Source organism: Hylobates moloch, unplaced genomic scaffold (genome assembly GCF_009828535.3).
Source record: "Hylobates moloch isolate HMO894 unplaced genomic scaffold, HMol_V3 SCAFFOLD_8, whole genome shotgun sequence".
NCBI lineage: Eukaryota > Metazoa > Chordata > Mammalia > Primates > Hylobatidae > Hylobates > Hylobates moloch.
Window position 1 is genome coordinate 83,559,185 of NW_026652283.1, and position 22,743 is coordinate 83,581,927.

The 22,743-nt window shown below is 49.9% G+C and overlaps 1 protein-coding gene across 1 annotated transcript in view; it reads left to right on the forward strand.

Annotated features, from left to right (window-relative positions):
* SLC6A20 (solute carrier family 6 member 20) overlaps positions 1–22,743 on the forward strand; it is a 52,679-nt gene that overhangs the window by 14,560 nt on the left and 15,376 nt on the right. Inside the window, exons 7-14 of the mRNA XM_058442804.1 lie at positions 1,799–1,890; positions 5,919–6,146; positions 9,343–9,453; positions 10,503–10,744; positions 11,587–11,749; positions 16,387–16,591; positions 19,032–19,191; positions 22,081–22,246. Of these exons, the coding sequence (XP_058298787.1) occupies positions 1,799–1,890; positions 5,919–6,146; positions 9,343–9,453; positions 10,503–10,744; positions 11,587–11,749; positions 16,387–16,591; positions 19,032–19,191; positions 22,081–22,246 (1,367 nt within the window). The remainder of the gene's footprint in view (positions 1–1,798; positions 1,891–5,918; positions 6,147–9,342; positions 9,454–10,502; positions 10,745–11,586; positions 11,750–16,386; positions 16,592–19,031; positions 19,192–22,080; positions 22,247–22,743) is intronic.

A 22,743-nucleotide genomic window follows, 5' to 3' on the forward strand; every position in this document is an offset into this window, starting at 1 on the left:
CCTACCCACAGGGCAGTAAGACAGGGAGGATGCATGCCCCTTGGGGAACAGATGCCACCCTCCTTCTCTTCTCTGGACCTCAGCTTGGTCACCTGTAAAAGGGAAACAGCTGAAACCCCAAGTCCTAGCTAACAACCATTCTGGAAACTCACCCAACTGCTCCCTGCTAAATAACAGCTCTCTTTTAGCAAGCACCTACTACATGCTGGGAGCCAGCCTATAGGATATATGTGCATGAGCTCATTTAATCTTCTTTACACCGCTGAGGTGTTTTGGAGTGCCATTAATGTCTCTGGGGTGTGAGGCTGAGGCCCGCATGGACAGCAGGAGAGGACTGTTTCATCTCATGCTTCTCCTAAGTGACCTTAAGCCAGAGCCCCAGGCACTTCCAGGACAGCCTCCACCTGCCCTGCACATTGCTTATGACCCAGGGCTGCCTCTGCATGCAGAAGGAACCCTGACCAGAAGTGGCCATGGCCTGTGATGCTCACCCCTCCCACCCCAGAAAGGAAGGCAGGCAGGAAAGCAGAGTGAAATTTCAGGAGCAAAGAGGGTGGAAGCTTATATGTGACCTGGTTGCAGATGCAGAAGAAATGTGTCCAGTGTTCTCACAAATCATCTCTGAACTCAGAATGCCCCCTTGTCTTGAATGGCTATTAATTTTTTTTTTTTTTTGAGGCGGAGTTTCGCTCTTATTGCCCAGGCTGGAGTGCAATGGCACAATCTTGGCTCACTGCAACCTCCACCTCCCGGATTCAACCGATTCTCCTGCCTCAGCCTCCTGATTAGCTGGAATTACAGGCACCCGCCACCACACCTGACTAATTTTTTGTATTTTTTAGTAGAGATGGGGTTTCACTAGGCTATTAATTTTTAACACAGAAGTGTGTGGTTTTACAATCTGCCTGAATAAGCAATCACAGAGGACTTCTCAGAGGCATCTTCTGCATCATAGGAAAGATACCAGATATTTGTGCCAACCAGGGGATGCTGGTGAATATTTAACAACCAGCACTCAGAGTGGAGTGGGAGTGGGGAGGGGAAGCCCTGGTTTATAGCATTTGCCGATGCCTGTGGGGTAAATACGGGCACCATGGCCAGTTTCTACTGCTGAGTGTCCCAGCACTTGAGGTTGGGGAGAGGAGGGGACGCTGGTTCTCAAGGGCTGGTGTGGGCCAGCCCCAGAGCCCTGCTGGCTCCCGCCCCTCTCTGTGCTCTCAGGCCCCACCCTGGGTTTTGTGCAGGCCTGACTGAATTACGGGCAGCCCCCTCCCCACCGCCTCCTCACACCCCCTCTCCTGGCTACCAGGTGACTCAACCGCTGGTGAGCCAAGGAGGGAGCGTAACTGTACATCTGGCACAAGGTGGCACTTCACAGCAACAGTGCTTCTCACAGCATGAGGTTGTGAACCCAGTTCTGTCACTGACCAGCTGGGTAGTCTTGGGCAGGCTCCAGGCCTCAGTTTTCTCTTCTGTGATATGAAGATAATACTGTTGCGAGGACCAAAGGTGAATAAAGTACTTACTTAGCACAGTGCCTGGCAGTTAGATCTCAAAAACATGTCATCAGCCTCCTGTCCCAGAAGGTGAGGAGGGAGGTTGGAGAAAAAGAAATCACCCTTACTAAGTGTTCACAGGTGCCTGGTCTCGCTTAATACTAACCACACAAACCTGGTGGAGGGAGGCCTCGCCGTCCCCGGGGCGGTTGCCACAGGTGTGTCCTGGGAGCACACGCTGGGCCTGGCGGAGGGGGAAGGGCCTTCCTCAGTCCTCAGCGCGGCCCTCTGCTTCCTCGCAGGGGTCGCCAGCGTGGTGGTCTCTTTCTTCCTCTCCATGTACTACAATGTCATCAACGCCTGGGCCTTCTGGTACCTCTTCCACTCCTTCCAGGTGAGCCGGGGCCCGTGCCAGAACAGGAGTGGGAGGGAGAAAGGGAGAGAAAAACAGGGCCACCCACTCGGGGGAGGGGGTGCGGGGCAAGGTGAGCAGCCTCGGGATGGGGAGCCAGTGGGTGGTGTGAGGTGGAGGGGAAGCCATGCACCCCAAACCACGTGGAGGGCTTCTGCACCCGGGCTCCACGGGCCCCTGACATTGTAAGCGAGAGTCCACCGGTGAGAGCGTGCGTGTTCTTGCAGAGCAGGGCCATGGCTTTCAGTGGATTCTCTCTGAGAGATGTGACCCCACACACACTATTAAGAACTACTGCACAGTGTGCCTAGGAGGAAATCTGTGGAGAGGACTGGTGGGGAGGGATTCCCTCAATCCAGCAGGACAGCAGCAGCCTGTCCTCTTCCTCCCCGTCCCCTCCTCCCACTTTCCGCAGGGCCACTTCTGCTTCCAGGTTTCTAACTCCAGCCTGAGCTGCTGCTTTTCCCTGCAGACCCCTAAGTTCTCCTAGAAGGACCATTGTCAGCCTGTAACACAATAGGGCCATTCCTAAACATTTTAAACCACGATGTTTCTGATGATAACTACAGCTGACACTGTAGAAAACGTGGAAGGGGCTGGAAATTGTAGAGAAGCAAGAACTCCAATTCTACACAGAGAGCTGGTGTTATATTCAGGACAAGAGGAATTTTCCTCTCCCCTGCTCATGCTCATTTCTGTTGCCTGGCTCCTGCCGTTTCGCTCTCAGGAACCCCATCCTCCACTGCCCCCACCTGCTTCCAGGAACCACCTTCACCTTGGCTTCTTCCCAGATGGGAACAGAGGAGGAGGCAGGAGCTAACCAGGCCAATGCCTTACCCTTTGCCCCTGAGCCAGGCCTTCATGGGACATGCCTGTCCCCAAGGTCCACAAGCAAGATAGGGCTGGCGTGGACTATGGACTGAACTGGGTTTGCCTCTGGGGTGCTTGGGCATAGCCTTGACTCTGTGGGGGCGTGAGGAATGCTTGGGTGAATGACTTCAATAATCCTGATTTGGCATACCCCACTCTGGCTTCCCAATGAGCTCCATCAAGCTTGCCCCATTGCACATATCTCTGGCAAGAAAGATGTGCCCTGAGCTTAGTTGCAGTCCCTCCTTCTTTCCCTGGTTCAACCTAGAGTTTCATGAACACTGGCCACAACTCTGCCTCTCCCAAGCCTTCTCGGTAGATACAGGGCAACTCTTCTTACTCTATAGCCTGGTGACTATTTCCTGTCCTCTGTGCACGGCTGCCATGTATGGTTGGGCAGGTTGTGCACTGCACAACAGTACCCCCAACTAAGGGCTTGCCATACACATTGTAAGCATTATAGATTTGTATATTTATTAAGACAAGTTTCCAAAAGTGGAAGGAATCTGTCTTGTCCTAACAAAATCAGGATAATTTGCTCATCCCCCAAAAGCAAAAGTAAAGTGCTTTAAGAAAGGGGCACCTTTTTCTAATAGAAGTATGGGGGCCAGCAATTCCTGAAAATCACTTGAATATTCATTCATTCCCTCCTTCATAGGTCTGTGGACTTATCCCTTAGTCCCTCTACTTTGAAGCCCTCCTCCATGGTCCCATAATAATGAGAGGAATAGTGGCTGCAGACATTCACTTACATGTGCTCTGGGCCAGACATAGGTCCCAGCACTTTAGAAGCATTCACTCATGTAATCATCACAGCCACCTCACGAGGCTGAGCTCACTAAGCACAGAGCAGAGGGGAACCGAGTAGCTCATAGCTGGTGGGGTTGGACTCAGGGACCTGGCCCCGGAGTCTGTGCTCCTGTCTACTCACTCCCTGGCCGGGCTTTCCAGCCTTGTGTCCGGCCCTTCTCAGCAGGAGCACCTGGGCTGTTATGCAGGCAAATGTGGGGATCCTTGTCCTCACCTGCTGGTTCAGAGGTAGGTGAGGGAAGTCAGACTGGGAAGTGGCCCATTTAACAAGTTCTCCTATACTCTAAACCTTCTTCACCCTGGCCGCACACTGGGGAGATGAAGTTGCAGAGTGTGGGGGGTGGGGTGGGGAGGTGTGAAAAATCCAATGACCAGGCCCCATCCCAAACAGATGAAATCAGAGTCGCTGGGGGTGCAGCCTGGGCATCACCCCCAGGTGCCTTAGGTCATGTAGCCAAGCCTGGGAAGCAGGCCCCGGCTGGCATCAGCAGGTGGTCCAGGGGACAGACTCAGGTCAGTCCCACACAGGCTGTAAATGGCCCAAGGGGATGTCAGCCGGGGCAGCTCGACTGGGCTTCAGGTCTACTAGGACCCCTGTCACCTGCCTGGGACTTGGTGCTGGCTGCCACCAGGCATCTCAGTTCCCTCCATGTGCCTCCCTCTCCCTGCACCTGCATCATTCGGGAAGCTAGCCTGGATGTCCCACAGCTGGTCTCCAAGAGAGTGAGAGGCTAGCTACAGGGCTCTGAAGGCCCGGGCCGGGAAGTCACTCACACAGCATCTCTTCACAGTATTCAGTTGGTCAGCATGCATCGGAGCACAGCCCAGACTCACAGGGTGAGGCAAGAGACGCCACTTCTGGATGGGAGAAATGTGCACATGGGAAGGGGAAGGACTGTTGGTGGTCAGCTTTGAACACGATATGGGTCAAAGCAAGAAACCAGCTCACACATTCCAATAGGCTGGGGTGGCCCTGGGGAGGTATTGCAGGGCTGGGCATGGACGTCCTCACCAGGACAGTCCTGAGCACTGTCTGGGTGTGCAGACCTGGGCTCCAGCTGCCTACTGGCACAGTAGCCATGACCCATGAGGTGATACCCCGGGCCTTGGTTCTGTTTCCTGTGAAATATGGGATTGAGCCCAGTGGGGTGGTCAGACTTGCTTCCATTAATGATGCATTTTTGTCTAATTAAATCTGGGCTTGTAGAACCCAGATATGTGCAAAACTGATCAATGTGGGGCCGGTCCTCAAAGAGCAGGGTTGGGGTCTCCTACCCCACAGTCAGAAGTAATTTTTCCTCCCCTCCCTCCCATCTCAGCACCACTGTTTACCACTTGGCCTTGGGTCATGGTCACGATGCATGCACCATTGAGGCTCCTTTGTTCATAAGTGACGTGCCAGCAGCCTCCTATGGGGCACACCTGGAGCCTTCTCTTTTCTCACTAACAAGCTTTCCCAATCCCCACCTGCCTTGGAGTCCCTGCCAAATGCAAGCGATGCTGCTATCTCCCTTGCTGTAGCAAGCCCTAAGTAAACAGCCTCTGCTTGTTCTCACTTGGGTGGTCTTTGTTGATTTCCACAAGTCCCTAGCAAGTCCTGAGATGCGTAAGTCTCAGGTTCTGTGCTCACTAAGTGCTGGTGGCAAATGGCATTTCCTGCAATGTACATTGGGTTTGGAAGCTAGCAGGAGATGAGGTTCAGGCCCCACAGCTGTCTTGCCTGTCTGAGCCCGAGAGAACCTGGTGCTAGTGACTTCTTTGAGCTAGAGTCAAGCTATACCTGAAGCAGTTAGACTCCTGGACTTTGCAGGGTGGAGCCAGTAAGACTCTCATCTGCTTAAGCTACTCTGAACTGGGCTCTCTGTCACTTTCCCTGGTTGGTTCTGAGTTGGCCAAAAAATAGGGACTCTCTCAATCATTGACCAAGTCCTAAGCAATTTGGGCCAGTGCTGCAGAGGGTGTGGTTTAATTGCCTGAGCTGATTGTGCACAGGTTGTGGGTCGGAGTTCCATCATCATAGCTGGCCTGGCCGTGGTCCATTTGCTATTCAGTCTCTGGGACACACCACAGAGTTCAGTAGTCCTCAAGGAACACCTGTAGAATTGCAACGAGAGTAGAGCCCCCTCCTCCAACCCGTTCCTGCCTCACTCGTGCCCCCTGACAAACTCTGCAACTCCCAGTCTGCCTTCAGGGGCTCCAGCCACCTGCCCTTCGGGAACCAGCACCCTTCTCTTCCAAGAGTCTCCGCTCAGGGCCACCTCCCTCACCCCTGCCACAGCCTTTGTCCTCAGCCTTCACCTCTCTAGATAACCCTCGCTTTGGTCCCACAGGATCCCCTGCCGTGGTCTGTCTGCCCACTGAATGGTAACCACACGGGCTACGATGAGGAGTGCGAGAAGGCGTCCTCCACACAGTACTTCTGGTACAGGAAAACCCTCAATATCTCGCCGTCCCTCCAGGAGAACGGGGGTGTGCAGTGGGAGCCAGCACTGTGTCTCCTTCTGGCCTGGCTGGTGGTGTACCTGTGCATCCTGCGTGGCACCGAGTCCACTGGCAAGGTGGGACAGCGAGGCACAGAAGCCCGGTGCTCCTGGCGGGTGGGAGGGTGCACCGAGGGGCAGCTACCTCTGTCTCCAACCCTGGGCAATGCCAAGGGAGTGCCCTCTGCAGTGGAGAGGCAGCAGCTATGTTAGGGCAGAGGGCACAGATGGTGTTGCTGGGACAAGTCACCTACTAGATGACTATAGAGAGGGCCAGAGGTGGTTAAAGTTGCAACCTTAAATCTCAAAACAAGGACTTTCTTAGGAAAAAAAAAAAAAAAGTTTTTCTCTACCAGTCAGCCCCAAATCCATACCACCCAGACAACCAGACAATGAGTTTGCTTTTCTTTAAGATTGTATGTGTCCTGGGGACACCCTAGCCACTGGCTCTCCAACTCAGCTGCACACTGGTATTTTCTGGAGAGCTTTCAAAAATCTCATGCCTTAGCCCTGCCCCCCCCAAAGTTCTGCAGTAACCAGTCTGGGGTGTGTCCTGAGCACTGGGCGGGGAGGGGTGGGGGGAGGTTTAAAAGCTCTCCAGGTGATTCTAATGTGCAGCTGAGTTTGAGACCCTTTGTTCTAAGCTGCTTCCAATCACCCTCCAGAGCTGTCGGGCTTGATCTCCATAATCCTTTCTTGGTGCATCCCAAGGCTCACACTTTCACTGGGGCTGACATGTTCCTTCAGCTCTAGTCTGCTCCGTGTAGAAGGTTTGCTTTCAGTGTTCCTGTCACCCACCACCTGCCTGAAGCTTCAGCAGATGTCTCGGAGCCTAGCACGCCCTGTCTCATTCACTGTCACTTCTCGCAGTAGACCCACCATGGCTTGAGCACCCACACTGTCTCTTTCTGGCAACAGCCCTTCATGGTAGATTTCATGATCCCACTCACCTGAAGCTTAGAGAGGTAAATTGACCTGCCCAAGGGTACAGCTAGCGAGGGCAAAGCCCAGCCTCACCCCAAGACTTCCCATTGTCTTGGTTTGGTAGCCACATAGCTCTCTCTATGCCTTAATGATGTCATCAATTCCACCTGTCACCTGCTGAGAGTCCTAGGGGCCCACATGTCCTCACCCTCTGACTACCTGAGTTGCCTCCTCCAGTCACCCCCCACCCCCCATGTATGTCTTGAGGCATTAGACCAGAGCTACCTATGGTATTCCGGGGCCCATGGGACAACTCCAGTATCATGCCTGGTAGGACATTTTATTTTGGTTTCTAAGACCCCCTGATGGCCAGCCTCTTAGCCCCCAAAGCCCCCTGTGCCATGGCTGAGGAGAGGGACGAGTGAGCACAGGTGCTCTTTCCCTGAGAGAGCTTAGAACCTGCAGCAGCCCACTCAGTCCCATCGTAGAGCCTGGCCATACTGTCATGCTCATAAAAAATGTCTTTGTAATTTATCTTTGCCAGATTATTATGATCGTGATCCAAAAGATCAGAGGGCAACATCTGCAGAGGTAGAGATTAGAGACCATTGCTTTTGCTGATCACTTAGAAATGTGTTGCATGAGATCATGTCATGCCATAAAACACGTATTTATTCTTATCATCTATTTCCTCTGCTTCAGCCACACCCTTCTCCATGGGAAAAATACTCCCAACAGCTCTATGTAAATAGAGCTAATCTTGTCACAGACCATGTGCCATTTCCTGGCGTCCTCTGTTGGAATCGCCTTTGTTTCCTGCCAGAATCTCTGCAGAGTGGTCAGAATTGGTTTCTTCCAATAGGTTAGGCTGGATCACGTGTCCAGCAATTGTGCCCACTTGGGGAGAAGTGAGCCACTTTGGTAGGGACTCCATGAGCCTCCAGGAAACTTGCTCACCTTGGGGGAAGGAGGGAAATTCTCGGGGCTGGCCCTAAGAGCCTGCTTAGTGCCCATTGTGATAGATGTTGGTCATGAGTGAGTGCTCTGTCTTTTCATCTCTGTCTGTTATCTGGTTTCTTATAATCTTGGGTGGATTTATTACTCTTCTCAAGTTACAACAACTTCAGCTAAGAAGCAGTGATAAAAGCCGTGATAAAAAACGTACCCCACATTCCACCTGCCGTCCCCTGGGTGACAGGGTACAGAGTGCCATTCTGGTGGCCTTGAAAATGGATGAGAAGATGACACCACACCTCAATAGGAAGGGAGGGCCAAGTGTAATTCAAGCCTATCTGAACATGGGCCACCAGCCATATTTCTCACAGAGAGACTCAAACTTTAAGGGAACTCTTACACAAAGGACAATCTTGCAAAATATTTATTTGCTTTACAAATGAGGCTCTGGTACACATATGAGTTGATTTACAGAAAAATATCCATTCCTGGATAGGCACACGTGCACTTGAAGGTCTGTATTCTATGGCTTTGTAACAGAATCACCCAGAGCATGACAGGTGACTACTAAAGCTACCATGAACAACGAAGAGATTAACAAAACATCATTGAACTTACAATGCATGTCAGTGGAGAAAGAAGATCTGGTTGACAAAAATGTCCATTCAGGTGTAATGTTAAAGCCTAAAGAAGTAAACCCTTTCTGGAGGGTTGCCATAAAAATCAGATCTGAATTTCCTATTGTGTTTATTATGGGGACATTGTCCTCTACACGTCGCTGCTTTCCTGCATGAGCACTCACGACCAATCTGCTCTCAGGCCCCAATCCTGGGGAAATCTGTCCTTCTCCAAGCTGCAGATATTTTTTTTCCTTTTAATTGTGTTGCTGCTTTGTGTGTAGGCCACCAGGAAGCTCAGAGCTGAATCTGGCTCAGAAACTGGGTAGAGACTCACGCACAGATTCTATGGGCTGCTTTTTCCTGTGGGCTCATTACTGGATTGCCCATATATTTTTTTCATGCTGATTTCTTTATCTAGCAATTTGAAATGTTAATGTGACTGATGTGTTTTTGTGGGTAACCTCAAATCCTTTCCGGAATAAGGTCAGGTTGAAGGGAGGGTGGAAGGCAGAGGCTCGGTACCTGTTTGCCTCTTCTCTACTGAATAAGAAATGTCGTGCTGGTCACAGCTGTGAGCGACCACATCCCACCAGCCCATTTCCCCAGCCCTAACCCAGAGCCTGTGTGTGACCAAGAATCTCCATGCCTTTTCCAGCTGTCAGCAGCTGGGCGGTGCAGCCTGAATACCCCAGATGCGGTGGTGTTCCGTGGGGCGCGGGTCTGTCCTGTGGACCCCACTGCTTCGGGAGGCCAACTCTGCCCTCTGATGCCCGCAGGTGGTGTATTTCACGGCGTCACTGCCCTATTGCGTGCTCATCATCTACCTCGTCAGGGGCCTCACGCTCCACGGAGCCACCAATGGCCTCATGTACATGTTCACTCCCAAGGTACGGGCTGACGCAGAAGGGCCCTAAGGGCACCCCTCACTCATTCTGCCACCTTCCAGGATGGGTGGGAAGAGGGAAAGATGGAGAGTGGGCCAACGCTGTACCTAGGGAAGCTGATGTGAGCCCACCAGGGTGTGGCAGGAGTGTGGAGTACCTGCAGTCGCTGGATCACCACCTCAGCCAGGTCATCCCCACTCCCTGTTAATTCTGGAGCATTAAGTCTTTCTTTCAGCCTCTCCTCTTCATCCTCACTGCCCCCCATCTGCTGCACCCCTGCCACCGCCTCACCTCAAGCCCCTTTCAGACTGTGGACCAAGCTTTTCGCCATGAGCACCACTCTGGTCATCTTGCTTGCCTGCTCACGTGGTTCCACGCACCTGTTTCCCTACAGGGTTTCTCAACCCACCCATTCTCCATGCACCCCACACCCAGGGTTCATCCATGGAGGGTGCACTCTTGACTTTGGGATGGGGCAAGTTCTTCATTTGACAAATCTAGCCCCTGGAAATAAAATGACTGTGTCATCCTTCCCCTTCCCCATTCCAAACGCCCCCTAATGTCAGTGCCAAGAGTCAACCCACACCTAGACCTCCCCTGCCAGGCCACACCCCCTCCATCTCTTTGAGTGCCCAGACCTGTGCAGTAACTGCCTACGAATCAGGGCTCCATTTGTGTTTTAACTATTTTACCCTGCAGTATTCCATTGCACACCTCCGCACTGGCATATAGTGGTGAGCATAGCTGCTTCTGGTTACACACCTCCTATGGCTGAGGTGCTGTAGAGGATATGTGGCACCTTATATCCTCCACATAGCACCTGTATTCTCCACAGCACCTTAGCCCTGGGAGGTGTGCAGCTTGAGCTGTGTGTTTCATCTGCCAGGGAGTGGATGGAGCCAGGAGAGCTGATCTCCAGCCCTAGGGGTGCCCCTGATGGCTGTGTGCTGTAGGTGAGCTCCTTCCCCTCTCTGGGCCACTCTCCTGTTGCGGGTCTGAGCTTTTGGGATCCCACCCAGGGATCATCAGCCCTGTCCCTGCTGGCCTTCCAGATAGAGCAGCTGGCCAACCCCAAAGCCTGGATCAATGCAGCCACCCAGATCTTCTTCTCACTCGGCCTGGGCTTCGGCAGCCTGATCGCCTTCGCCAGCTACAATGAGCCATCCAACAACTGCCAGAAGCACGCCATCATCGTGTCCCTCATCAACAGCTTCACCTCCATATTTGCCAGCATCGTCACCTTCTCCATCTATGGCTTCAAGGCCACCTTCAATTATGAAAGCTGCTTGAAGAAGTAAGCCTGGGCTGTCTCACCGAGTCCCAGGCCTCCCTGAGCTCTGAGCTAAGGGTCGCCTGGGCAAGGGCTGGGGCAAAGTGCACCAGTTTTAGAGTCCTCAATCCAGGGCTCACATTCGGACTCCCTACACCACCACCAGTTGCTGGGGGGCCTGGGGCATGTCAACATCTGCCTGGCAGGAATGAGGGCACGTTAACGTGTTGCGAGCACTTAGCATAATAGGACATACAACAATCAAATTTTGTTTCTTCTACCCCATCTCCCCCACCTCAAAAGTAACCAAGAAGCCTCTAGCTGAGCCACAGAGATCGCAGGATTCACTTTCTGTGGCCCCTTGCCCAAAATACAAAGACATCATCCAGGGGGTATGCTGTCCAGTTGAGTAGTCACTAGCCACAAGTGGCTATTTACAAATTTACATTTAAATCAATGCAACTTAATTCACATTTAAACAACTTAATTCATATTTCAGTACATTCCCTTGTTACTTTCAATCAGTTGCTCAGTGTCCACCATTAAGTGCTCAGTCGCCATATGTGGCCAGTGAGTACCAAATTGGACAGCCCAGATAGAGCATTTTCATCAGCACAGAAACTTCTGCTGGACTATGTTGGTCCAGAGGTTAAAATAGCCTCGCTGTGTGAGTTTGATGCCTGTTGTCATCACTGTTCATATCTGAGGCTTCTTCAGTGCCATTTAAAATTACCCTGCGCTTTAAAAGATCACCAACCAACAGACTCCCTTTCCTCACCTAATCAGAAAAGAAGAGGCTGACGGGAGGCTTTGGTGACAGCTGCCTTTCTGATCAGTGAAAGTTGATCCGATGGTCTGCTCTGCAGGGTGAGTCTGCTGCTGACCAACACTTTTGAACTTGAAGATGGCTTTTTGACAGCCAGCAACCTGGAGCAAGTGAAGGACTACCTCGCATCTGCCTACCCAAGCAAATACAGCGAGATATTCCCGCACATCAAAAACTGCAGCTTGGAGTCGGAGCTAGACACGGTAAGGTGCCCAGGCAAGGTCGAGGACTGGCTTCTCTCCACACACTCATGGGAACCTTGGTGAGCTGCTGACTTGGGAGATAGGCAAGATCTATAAAAATAAAGAAAGATCCTGAATTACTTTTCCTGCAACTCCAAGGAGAAGAGAGGCTTTACCACCACTCTCTTGAGGGCTGCTCGAGAATGCTAGTTATAATAAACTTCCTGGAGGAACTCTCTGTCCTTTCTCTCTTTTTCTTTTTCTTTTTCTTTTTTTTTTTTTTTTTTTTTTTTTGAGACGGAGTCTCGCTGTCGCCCAGGCTGGAGTGCAGTGGCGCGATCTCGGCTCACTGCAGGCTCCGCCCCCCGGGGTTCACGCCATTCTCCTGCCTCAGCCTCCCGTTTCTTTTGTCTTTCTAAGCTTTTAAAATACAGGAAAGTAGAGAGAATAACAAACACCCATATATACCACTCGGAAAGATCAATTGTAAACATTTTGTCATTTTGGGCTCAGATTTTTTTATATAAAAGAAAACGTTTCAGAGATGAAGTTAAAAAGTCCCCCCTTTTTTTTCCCTACTCACCAAAGGCAAGAACCTTCATTTTTATATTTCTATTACCCATCTATGTGTTCTTAAATAATATCATTGTTTTGTTGGCAGTTTTTATTTTATTTTCTTTTTTCTTTTTTCAACAAGCCTTTTGCACTCCTATGTCGGCAGTTTTTAAATGGGCATAAATGGTCTGGAAAGATACTTCTCTCATTCAGCATTTTCATTTTGAGATCTGTCCATAATAATGCATGTGGAACCTCATTTGTTCATTTAAATGCTGCATTTTATTCCATCACACAAGTATACTGAGATTTGTTTATCCATTCCTTTACTAATAGATATTTAGAGGTTTTTTTAAAATTTTTGCTACTGAAAGTCATCTTTATATTTTACAGAATTATCTCTGCTGTGCTGGGACCTTTATTTTTTCACATTGGTTGGAGGATCAGTTTGATAAGTTTCATTGGGAAAAAAAATCTAGGGAATTTTGACTAGACTTGCATTGATTTTATAGTGTAATTTGGGGAGAATTAGTACCTTTCGAATTGTGACATTTGACTCAGGAACATACTTTCTCTCCTTCACTCAAGTCTTTTAAAACAGTCTTCAGCCAACTTTCTCTATGAACATCTTGGCACATCTTTCATTAGATTTCTATTACCTTACTGTTTTATTGTATTGGGAGTGGTGTTTTTTCCCCTCGTTTCTATCATTGTTTGTTTTTGTTGCAAAAGAAAGCAAAATATTTTGCATATTGACCTTGTATCTAGCAATCTTGATGAATTCTCTTATTCTCATATTTATCTATAGATTTGCTTCAATTTTCTATTTAAACTATCATAGTGCCTGCAGATCGAATTTTGCATTTCTCTTTTCAATGCTTATATCTCATTCCCTTTTTCTTATTGTATTCACTAGGACTTCTAGCATATGGGAGTAGAAGTGATAGTGGGCATATTTGTCTAATTTGTATATTTAATGTAAATACTTCTAGAGATTATTTCTAGAGAGTGTTCCTAGGTAATGCTTTTCAAGGATAGGGAGTAGGGAGGGCCTGTGGCTCTGGTTGCCAGTAAGCTACTTTGCAGGTTGATATTTTTGGGGTGGTTGGTTGGTTGGGTTTGGTTTGTTTGGCACTTTGTTTCATGGGTACAACCACTGTAGGTCATTTCATGGGTGAAGCAATGCTTTTTTCTCCTGGTTGTTCAGCCCTAGCTCCATGCTTGTACTGGCCTGTGGCATGAGCCTTCTTCCCCAGGCAGGCATCAGACCCCAGCCCCCAAACCCCAGCCTTCAAGGCCTAGGTCCTGTTCAGGTGACCCATGAGGTCCTTTGGCTTCAGCACCTGTTCCGTGCTCTCACTTCAACTTTCCTTTATGGTTTTGGCACCTGGGAGTTTTCCTCACTTACTTTTGAGCTTGGCTCTACAGCCAAGAATTACATGGTTGGTTATTGATTTATCTAGACTTTGTTTTTCCTGTTGCTTTTGTTCTTTTTTTCTTTCTTTCTTTTCTTTCCCCATTCCACTTTATTCCCCGCTGTTTGGAATTTGGTTGCTTGATTTCTCTTCTTGAAACTTTCATTTCATATTTAACTTAATAAAGTCTAAAGTTAAACAGTATCTTGACCTCCTTCCCAAAATTCAAAAGGACTTTAGGGTACTTTCATTTTATCTCTCCCATTTTAAATGATTGTTTTCTAGTTCTGTCTCCTTAACCCCATACATTGGACGTGACATTATTGTTATTTTATACAGCTCTTGTATTTACCTACATGTTTGCCATTTTATTTGTTCACCATTCTTTCTTGCATCCCAGCATCTCCAAAGGTTTTTCCTTAAAGTACTTTCATTTAGAACAGTTTTCTTAAATTTTGTTCTATAATTGGCATCTATCTTTTAAAGACATTGTTCCTCGGAGTAGAAAATTCCAGGTTAACAGTTATTTTCTCTCAACACTTTGAAGATGTTTGCCATGTGATTCAGGCTTCCATTGTTGCTCTTGAAATTTTCTTTTATTCTTTGTAAGCAAGCAGCTTTTTCTCTTTCTCATGATCTTCTCTTTGTCTTTGGCCTCTGCAATCTAGACATGGCATGAATATATTTTTATTTATCCACTCTAGGCCTAGGTGAGGTTGGGCTTCCTGGATCTATGGGTCCAATGTTTCTTATCAGTTTTGGAAAATTCATACCTATTATTTCATAATCATTGTCTCTGATTCTCTCATTTTTCTCCTTTTGGAACTTCATTAGACGTGACTTTTTCATCCTGTCCTACAGGTCTCTTAACCTCTCTTTTATTTTTCCCATCTTCTTATCCTTTTTTATTTTATTGATTCATTTCTGGATATATCTTTCAGTTCACTAAGTCTCTTTTCAGCTGCATCTAATCTGGTATTTAACTGTCAATTGAGCCTTTTAATTCAATAACTATATTTTTTATATAGATGCTATTTTTTTCAAATTTACTTGTCCATCACAATAGTTTCCTGGTACATGTTTATTTTTGTAATGTTATCCTTTGTTTCTTTAAACATTTCATACATAACTGTTTCAGGGGTGGCCATAGGCAAGAGAAGGAAAGCAGTATTTTAACACTGTTTAGAATTGCTGGCTCATGATAATAATAAAAAGTATATTAACTTTTTGTAGATTTTTACTATAGTTTTTAAGTTCTCTACAAGTGATCACTCCCTTGTTGTCAGCACATAAAGCCAACTATTTTCAGTATGCCCCTGAGCAACTGGTATACTATAGAATTGACCTGTGTTCTTGTATTAGTCAGTGCAGCCTGCCATAACAAAATATCATAGGCTGGGTGGCTTAAACAACATAAATTTATTTTCTTTTATTTACTTTTAGTAGAGATGAGGTCTTGCTATGTTGCCCAGGCTGATCTCAAACTCCTGAGCTCAAGTAATCCTCCCACCTAAGCCTCCCAAAGTGCTGGGATTATAAGCATGAGCCGCTGTGCCCAGCAAACAACAGGAATTTATGTCTCACAGTCCTGGAGGCTGAGAAGTCCAAGATCAAGGGCCAGCAGGGTTTGGTTTCTGATGAAGACCTGTTTCCTTGTTCATGAACCTATCTTCTCCCTGTGTCCTCACACAATAGAGGGTTTTCTCTCTCTCTCTCTCTCTCTCTCTTCCTCTTGTTATAAGGCTACAGTCTGGTCAGATTAGGGCTCCAATATTATAACTCCATTTAACCTTAATTACCCTCTAAAGACCCTATCTCCAGATACAGTCACATTGGGAGCTAGGGTTTCAACATACAAATTTCGGGTGGACACGGTTCAGTCCATAGCAATTCTGAATCTGACAGTCCAACATCTGCCACCTCGGGGAGGGGTGTTCTAAATCTGATTTCTTATCTTGCTAGTTCTTCACTCATAGTGACTTCTCTCCTTGTGGGTTTGTAAATCCCTGTTTATGAGCACTTTGCTCAATCTCTGGGAATCCTATGCGCCTAAACTGGGGGGCTCCTACCCAGGGAGGGCTTGTTTTTGCTTCTTCTGTGGGTAGCCAGAGAGTACGCACAACCTATTATCCCTTTTGAGCCTCTTGGGGTATTTGTCTTTAAGCAGGAGTTCCAGCCTCAATTTCCATAATTTAACATCTCCGCAACAGCGTTACCAGTACAGGGACCTGACCGCTGAGCACCTGCCCCTCCTGGTTGCCTGCTGACCAAGCTGGCTCCCTACAATTCTGCTTCCTGCTGCCCTGGCCCCACCCTCCCTCCTCAGGTCCCAGCCACAGAGGTTTCAGGACACCTAGTCGGTCATCACATTAGAAGCAGAAATTATCCATTGTTTTATTATCTTTCATCCAGAATTTACGTAAGTTGGGGCAGGAGAGGGGAACTCAGTGTTGCAGGCTGGCTGCAAGTTCAAGTTCTCAAGTGCTTTGCATATATGAGCTCCTGGCAGCTCCCATTTCGTTTCAGCCCAGCTGAGTGTAAGGGGCTGGTCTGCAGATGGAAGCTCCAACCTCACAATGTGGCTTCTCATGGCCACTTCCAAGGTCCCCCACGTTGCTTAGCACTGAGTGCATGAATAAGACTGTAAGTCCCTCTTGCATGTAACTGGTGTCTTCTCACCTTGGGCAGGCTGTCCAGGGCACTGGCTTGGCATTCATCGTCTACACGGAGGCCATTAAAAACATGGAGGTGTCCCAGCTGTGGTCGGTGCTCTACTTCTTCATGCTGCTGATGCTGGGCCTTGGGAGCATGCTGGGGAACATAGCGGCCATCCTCACCCCGCTGACAGACAGCAAGATCATCTCCAGCCACCTGCCCAAGGAGGCCATCTCAGGTCAGTGGGGTCAGCCAGTGGAGGAGGCAGGGGTCAGGAGGGCCAGGACGTGGGGGTGAGCAGGGGAGAGCTCCCTTAGGGGTCATGGGCTGGTTCAGGTGGCTACAGGAGGCTGCAGCCACTTCACCACGGTCCTGCCATGTCTTCTCACAACCTGGGACCTGGGCCACGTGATTCACCCTGTGCGTTCCATTCTCCACATCACAGGGAAGTGAAGTGGCCACCCCAACCCAACTCCCCAACCTGACATTCAAACTTCTCCAGGCTAGGAGAGAACTCGATTTTGTTTTTGTTCATTTTCATTGAAGTATATTATATATATTTCAGATGGAGTCTCGCTCTGTTGCCCAGGCTAGAGTGCAGTGGTGTGATCTTGGCTCACTGCAACCTTCATCTCCCAGGTTCAAGTGATTCTCCTGCCTCACCCTCCTGAGTAGCTGGGATTACAGGTGCACACCATGGCGCCTGGCTAATTTTTGTATTTTTAGTAGAGACAGGGTTTCACCATGTTGGCCAGGCTGGTCTCGAACTCCTGACCCCAGGTGATTCGCCCATCTCAGCCTCCCAAAGTGCTGGGATTACAGGCGTGAGCCACACCTGGCCTCAAGTGTGACCATTATAAAGTGTACATTTCTTAAGTACAAACTCAGTGGATTTTACATATGTATCCGCCCGAGGAACCACCACCTAGGTCAAGATACAGAACATTTTCCACACCCTAGACAGCTCCTTCATACCCCTTCCCAGGCAGTATGCACCCCTGGAGTTTACCTCTATTCTGACTTCTACATTTTAGGGGTTTTTCTTCCTATTTTTTTTTTTTTTTTAACAGTCTCACGCTGTCACCCAGGCTGGAGTGCAATGGTGCGATCTTGGCTCACTGCAACCTCCACCTCCCAGGCTCAAGCTATTCTCATGCCTCAGCCTCCTGAGTAGCTGGGATTACAGGTGCACACCATGACGCCTGGCTAATTTTTGTATTTTAGTAAAGATGGGGTTTCCCCGTGTTGGCCAGGCTGGTCTCAAACTCCTGACCTCAAGTGATCTGCCTGCCTTGGCCTCCCAAAGTACTGGGATTACAGGCAGGAGTCATTGCACCTGGCCTTCCTGTTGAATTTCGTATGAACGAAGTCCTAATGTACACACTCTGCGTCTATTGTCTTCACTCATAATCTACCTGTGAGATCCACTCATGTTGTTTCGAGCAGCAATCGTCTGCCCCTTTTTCTGCCTATATAATAATCCATTGTAAGATCACATACCACAGTTTCTTTATCTATTCTGCTGTTGATGCACATTTCAGATATTAGGAAATGAGCTGGCTTTTCCAATTACATCTCTCATGGTTTCACTCCCTGGCCCATCTGCTCCACTCCAACCAGGCAGTACCTCGAGGACCCCGTGGCCTACACTACTCTGCCTCTGAAAACACCATTCCTCGACATGCAGGACAAATCAAACCCAGCTCCCAGGCCATCTCCTTCAAGCCCCGACCACTCCAGTTGGAGTTGCCCCCACCTTGCAGCATTTAGACCCCCTCCTCAGGCCTGGTCTTTGTAGCCAACACTAGGTGTGCCCATAGCCCTCAGCCAGCCCATGGCCCCTTTCTCCTTGTGTGTCCCCATCGGGATAGCAGGAGGGTTCGGTAGCTGGCAGTGTACAGTGTGGTAGTGGAAAGGGCAGGTGTGGGCTCTAGACTCAGACATGCATGGGGTCCCCAGGGGAGGCAGCTGGAGGGGGCTGGGATGAAGGCCCAGGTTCTGGAGGCTAAAGGGCTGGGTCTGAATCCTCACCCTGCCACGGACATGCTAGGGGACGTCAGGGGAGCCTTAGACATCTCTGAGCCTTGCCTTCGCATCTGTGAAAGGGGGGCTCCGGACACCTGCCTCGGAGGCCTAAGTGTCCAACGCATTGCAAGTGCCTGGCACATGGGAGGATCTGGGTGAACATTTGTCTCTTCCCCGCCCCAGCCCCTTCTGGGTGGATGCAAGTCCCCTCTAGGAAGTCCTTATGGAGCCACCCCATATTCAAGCCTCCTCCCCTAATTAATTTCTCATGAGCTCCAGGGCTGAGTTGTTGGGATAAACACAGAGGGTTATAATTGAAGACCCGCAGCCTGGGCAGGATCTTGGAATAGCAGTGCCCACCACGTCTGCTTGTTCATTGAGCTTGAAGCTCTGCCACCCCTGCAGGGCAGCTCAGTGAGTCAACATCAGTGACCCCTGCCAACATGCTTTGGGACACTATTGTGCCCCCTGCCCCACACACATGGCACACACCTTCAGAGTCCAAACCACGACAGCTCTTTCAACCCATGTGGATGAACCAATCAGCCAAAGTCCCCTGAGGACCGATGGCCCCACTGTCCTGTAGAGAACTGGTGAGCAGTAGTGGGGGGGGGGGTCTCGGGCAGGTGAGCAGCTGTTCTTGTGGCCCCCAGGTCTGGTGTGCCTTGTCAACTGTGCCATTGGCATGGTGTTCACCATGGAGGCTGGGAACTACTGGTTTGACATATTCAACGACTACGCGGCCACACTGTCCCTGCTGCTCATCGTGCTGGTGGAGACAATTGCCGTGTGCTACGTGTACGGGCTGAGGAGGTGAGGAGGCCCAGGACCCCCATTTGCAGAGGGAAAACACAGCCATAGAGGCCACCTCCCTCAAGGAAAACAGCTGTTTCTTGAGGCACATCTTCACCTCTTCTTTAAGCTTCGCATCATGACAACGTTTGTTCTTTGCTGGCAGATCTCAGCTAATGCTCTGCCTCTATCCCATGCTCAGCTTGCTTCAGAGGATATCTTTCTCTCTATTCCCAGTACTTTTGCTTTGTATCATAGGCTGTTTTAGGGTTGACCCTGCCGGACCCCCACAGCTTACTGGGGCAGGGAATTGTGCCTCCAGGCACTGGATGCTCTGATCATCTGCCAACATCAGTATTTTCCAAGAACCCTGACCAAACTCCAGTTGATAACTTAGACCTTAGAAAATCTGGCAGATTCAAAATTTAGTTGGTGAGGTTCTCAATCCCAGTGCACAGCACGGGACTGGAATGTTTTAATTCTCCCCAGGTGATGGAATGTGCAGCTGGGGCAAGAGCCACCGGTCTAGAGCAGCCTTCAAACTCAAGTGTGCCTCAGAGTCCGTTGGGCTGGTCAAACACAGCTGCAGGACTCACCCCCAAGGTTCTGATCAGGCAGTCCAGGGGAGGGCCAAGAATTCACATTTCTAGCAGGTTCCCAGATGAGTCTGGCGCCCACGCTTTGAGAACCACTGGCCTAGAGAGCTTTGCTACCTCAAGTGTGGTCCCTAGAGTGGGGGCAGCAGCAACAAGGCGCTCGTTGGGACTGCAGAAGCTCAGGCCCACCCCGTCCTGCTGCATCAGATCCTGCATCTTCACACTATGTCCAGGGGGCCTGAGGCACATTACAGTTTGGGCAGCGCTGCTCGAGTGGGCGCCGGTTTGGGAGAGGAGGCTGTGCCACGTTGTTTTCTGCCCTCTTCCCCAGTCTTTTTGATCCTCCATGTTGGTTCAGGGTGGGGAGGGAGACATTGACAACACTCTGGGAGGCAGGCATCCCTGAAGCAGCATTCCCTGCTGTGTCCCCGGAAAGGCCAGGGTCCCGTGCCATTCTGAGGGATCTCCCATGATCCATCAGGACATAAGTTAAACAAAGCCAAATTGATGTCTTTCCTGTAGGACTTCTCAGAGTCTTAAAGACAGTTGCGGATCCCAAAGAGAGGGTTAGAATTGCAGCATTTCCAGACTTACTTGGTCAAGGAATGCCTTTTCACCCTCCTCTCACCCCACTCCCACCCTTAGCTACTAACATTTTGAGGACACTAGTGTTAGGGGGACCAACTCTCCCTGTCTCCCTAGGATTGAGGGGTTTTCTGGGATGTGGAATTTTCAGTGCTAAAACTGGGAAAATCCCTGGTCACCTAGGAAATGCCAGTCTAGAGGGAGAAAGAGATTGGTCACTGAGAGGGTGAGTGTTTCAGGATAAAAAGAGAAGGTTGGGAGAGAGGAACAGAACCTAGGGCCCGCTGGAGGTCACTAGATGGATGAGGGGCACAAGTCCATCAAAAAGGGGCTGGTGAAGGGAGACAGAGGCGGAAACAAACGTGCCTTGGAGATGTTGTAGGTGGACTGACTGTGTAAGTGGCAGGAGGGGAGTGCTTCGGCTTGCTCAGGGGATACCGCCATCTAGTGACCACCCAGCGACAGTGTCCTGGGGCTTTTCTGCAGCCAGCTCTTCCCAACTTTCTCCATCCAGGAAAGTGGGAGGTTATGGGGGTGTGAAGGGACAAGAGGACGCCCAACACTTTTTCACCTGTCCGATTTTGAAAGCCCCAGGTTTTCACGTCACATACATGAGCCTTCATGGCCTGCAGCCTAGAGTCCAACTACGTCAGCAGCAGCAAAGGGCAGGTGGTGGTCGCCACACAGCCTTGCATGGACACCCAGGACATGCAGCAGGTCCCAGGGAGGGAGGGGCTGTGGCTGCAGCTGGTGACGTCACACCCATACCACCCCAGCCCCTCCCGCTAAGGCTGCCTCTCCCGCTTTAGGGAGCAGGTTTAAAGGCTCTGGGCTGGAGGCAGGAGGCCAACCCAGGTTCTGGGCCTGATCTTTACCAAGCCCTAAGGAAGATGGCATCGCAGCCCTGGGCCTTGGTTCCTTCTGTGTGAAATGGGGAGTTTCGTTGGGCCAACATCTCCCAAAATGCCAAAGATACTTTCTATACTGTGTATGTGTATTCAAAAATACATGTACTTAGTTTGGCAAGTCTATGAGAAACTGGCTGCTGTTGTGCTGCTGCTAAATGTAGGTTTAAAAGTAAAGAAGAGGGAAAAGAGAGAGCTACAGGCATGATGGAGATGGTGATGGTGTCTGTGGGCAACGCCTTTGGGACTCACTGCCCCGGCCACTCTAGACCAGCTCCAACAGGCCAGGGCTACGGTCCTTCAGTCCGAGGTTGGCTCTTCCTCTGTCCCAGAAAACCTACTCTGGTTTCAATGGACCAAGTGATTCTGCTCCGTGGCATTTCTACTGTGAAAGGGAGTCACTGATTGACAGCGGCCGGCTGGGTAGGGGGGTGGGCAAAGCCACCCAAGAAGTCCCTGTCATTGATGACCAGCCTGACAAATGTCCATCCCGTGCTGCCTGTGCCCACCATTCCTGGAAGCTGCCCTCTAGGCTATGCCAGCAGCCTTCATCTGAAGGCTGGCATTAGGAAGGCACCTTCTGATGTCCACTCTCTGCGGGCTGCTTGCTCCGTCATCCCTCCTGGGCAGCCTCAGCCCTTCTCCCCTCCCCACCGCAGCACTCGTCTCTCAAGAAGGTGTCACAGAGGAGTCCAGTGGCCAAGCTCAGACATCAGCTACCACCTAGAACAGAATGTTCCTTTGTGAATAGGGACAGGCAAGCTGGACGCCCTCACCTCCGCAGCCTAGATAATCCAGACTTTCTCTCCCTGTTTTCCAAATAGATTTGAAAGTGACCTTAAGGCCATGACCGGCCGAGCTGTAAGCTGGTACTGGAAGGTGATGTGGGCTGGCGTAAGCCCACTACTGATTGTCAGCCTCTTTGTCTTCTACCTGAGCGACTACATCCTTACGGGGACCCTGAAGTATCAAGCCTGGGACGCCTCCCAGGTATGTGCTGTCTCTGTAGGGCTGGGGCTGGGCCCCCATGGCCACTCAAAAGCATGGGCCATTCGTTTTCCGAAACCAGGGAACTATTTCCATGGTGTGGGTAGGTTATTTGTCACGACATGGAAATATCACTGAGGTATTTTAGAAATAGTCCAGCACGGAGGAGCTGGGCTTTGAGCTTTTAGGTATGTGTTTCAGTGGGGTGAGAGGAAGGCACTCCTCCAGAGCTTCCCCATCCACCTGTCCCCTGGAAGCTGAGAAAAACTCCTGCTGCAAAGGCGCCAGCTCCTACCTCCTGAGCAGCACTCTCCTCCGCGCCCACCACCGCAGACAGCACTGATAGAGAACGCTGCCACCTTCACAGAAAGTTCCATTCCGGGCTAAGAGTAGTCGCCTACAGTTTAGGTTCCCTGAAATTTGCCTTAGACATAAGGTGCTTGATTATTACCATGGTTATTCATTATGGGTAGCTCCAAACAATAGCTCTACACCCACTG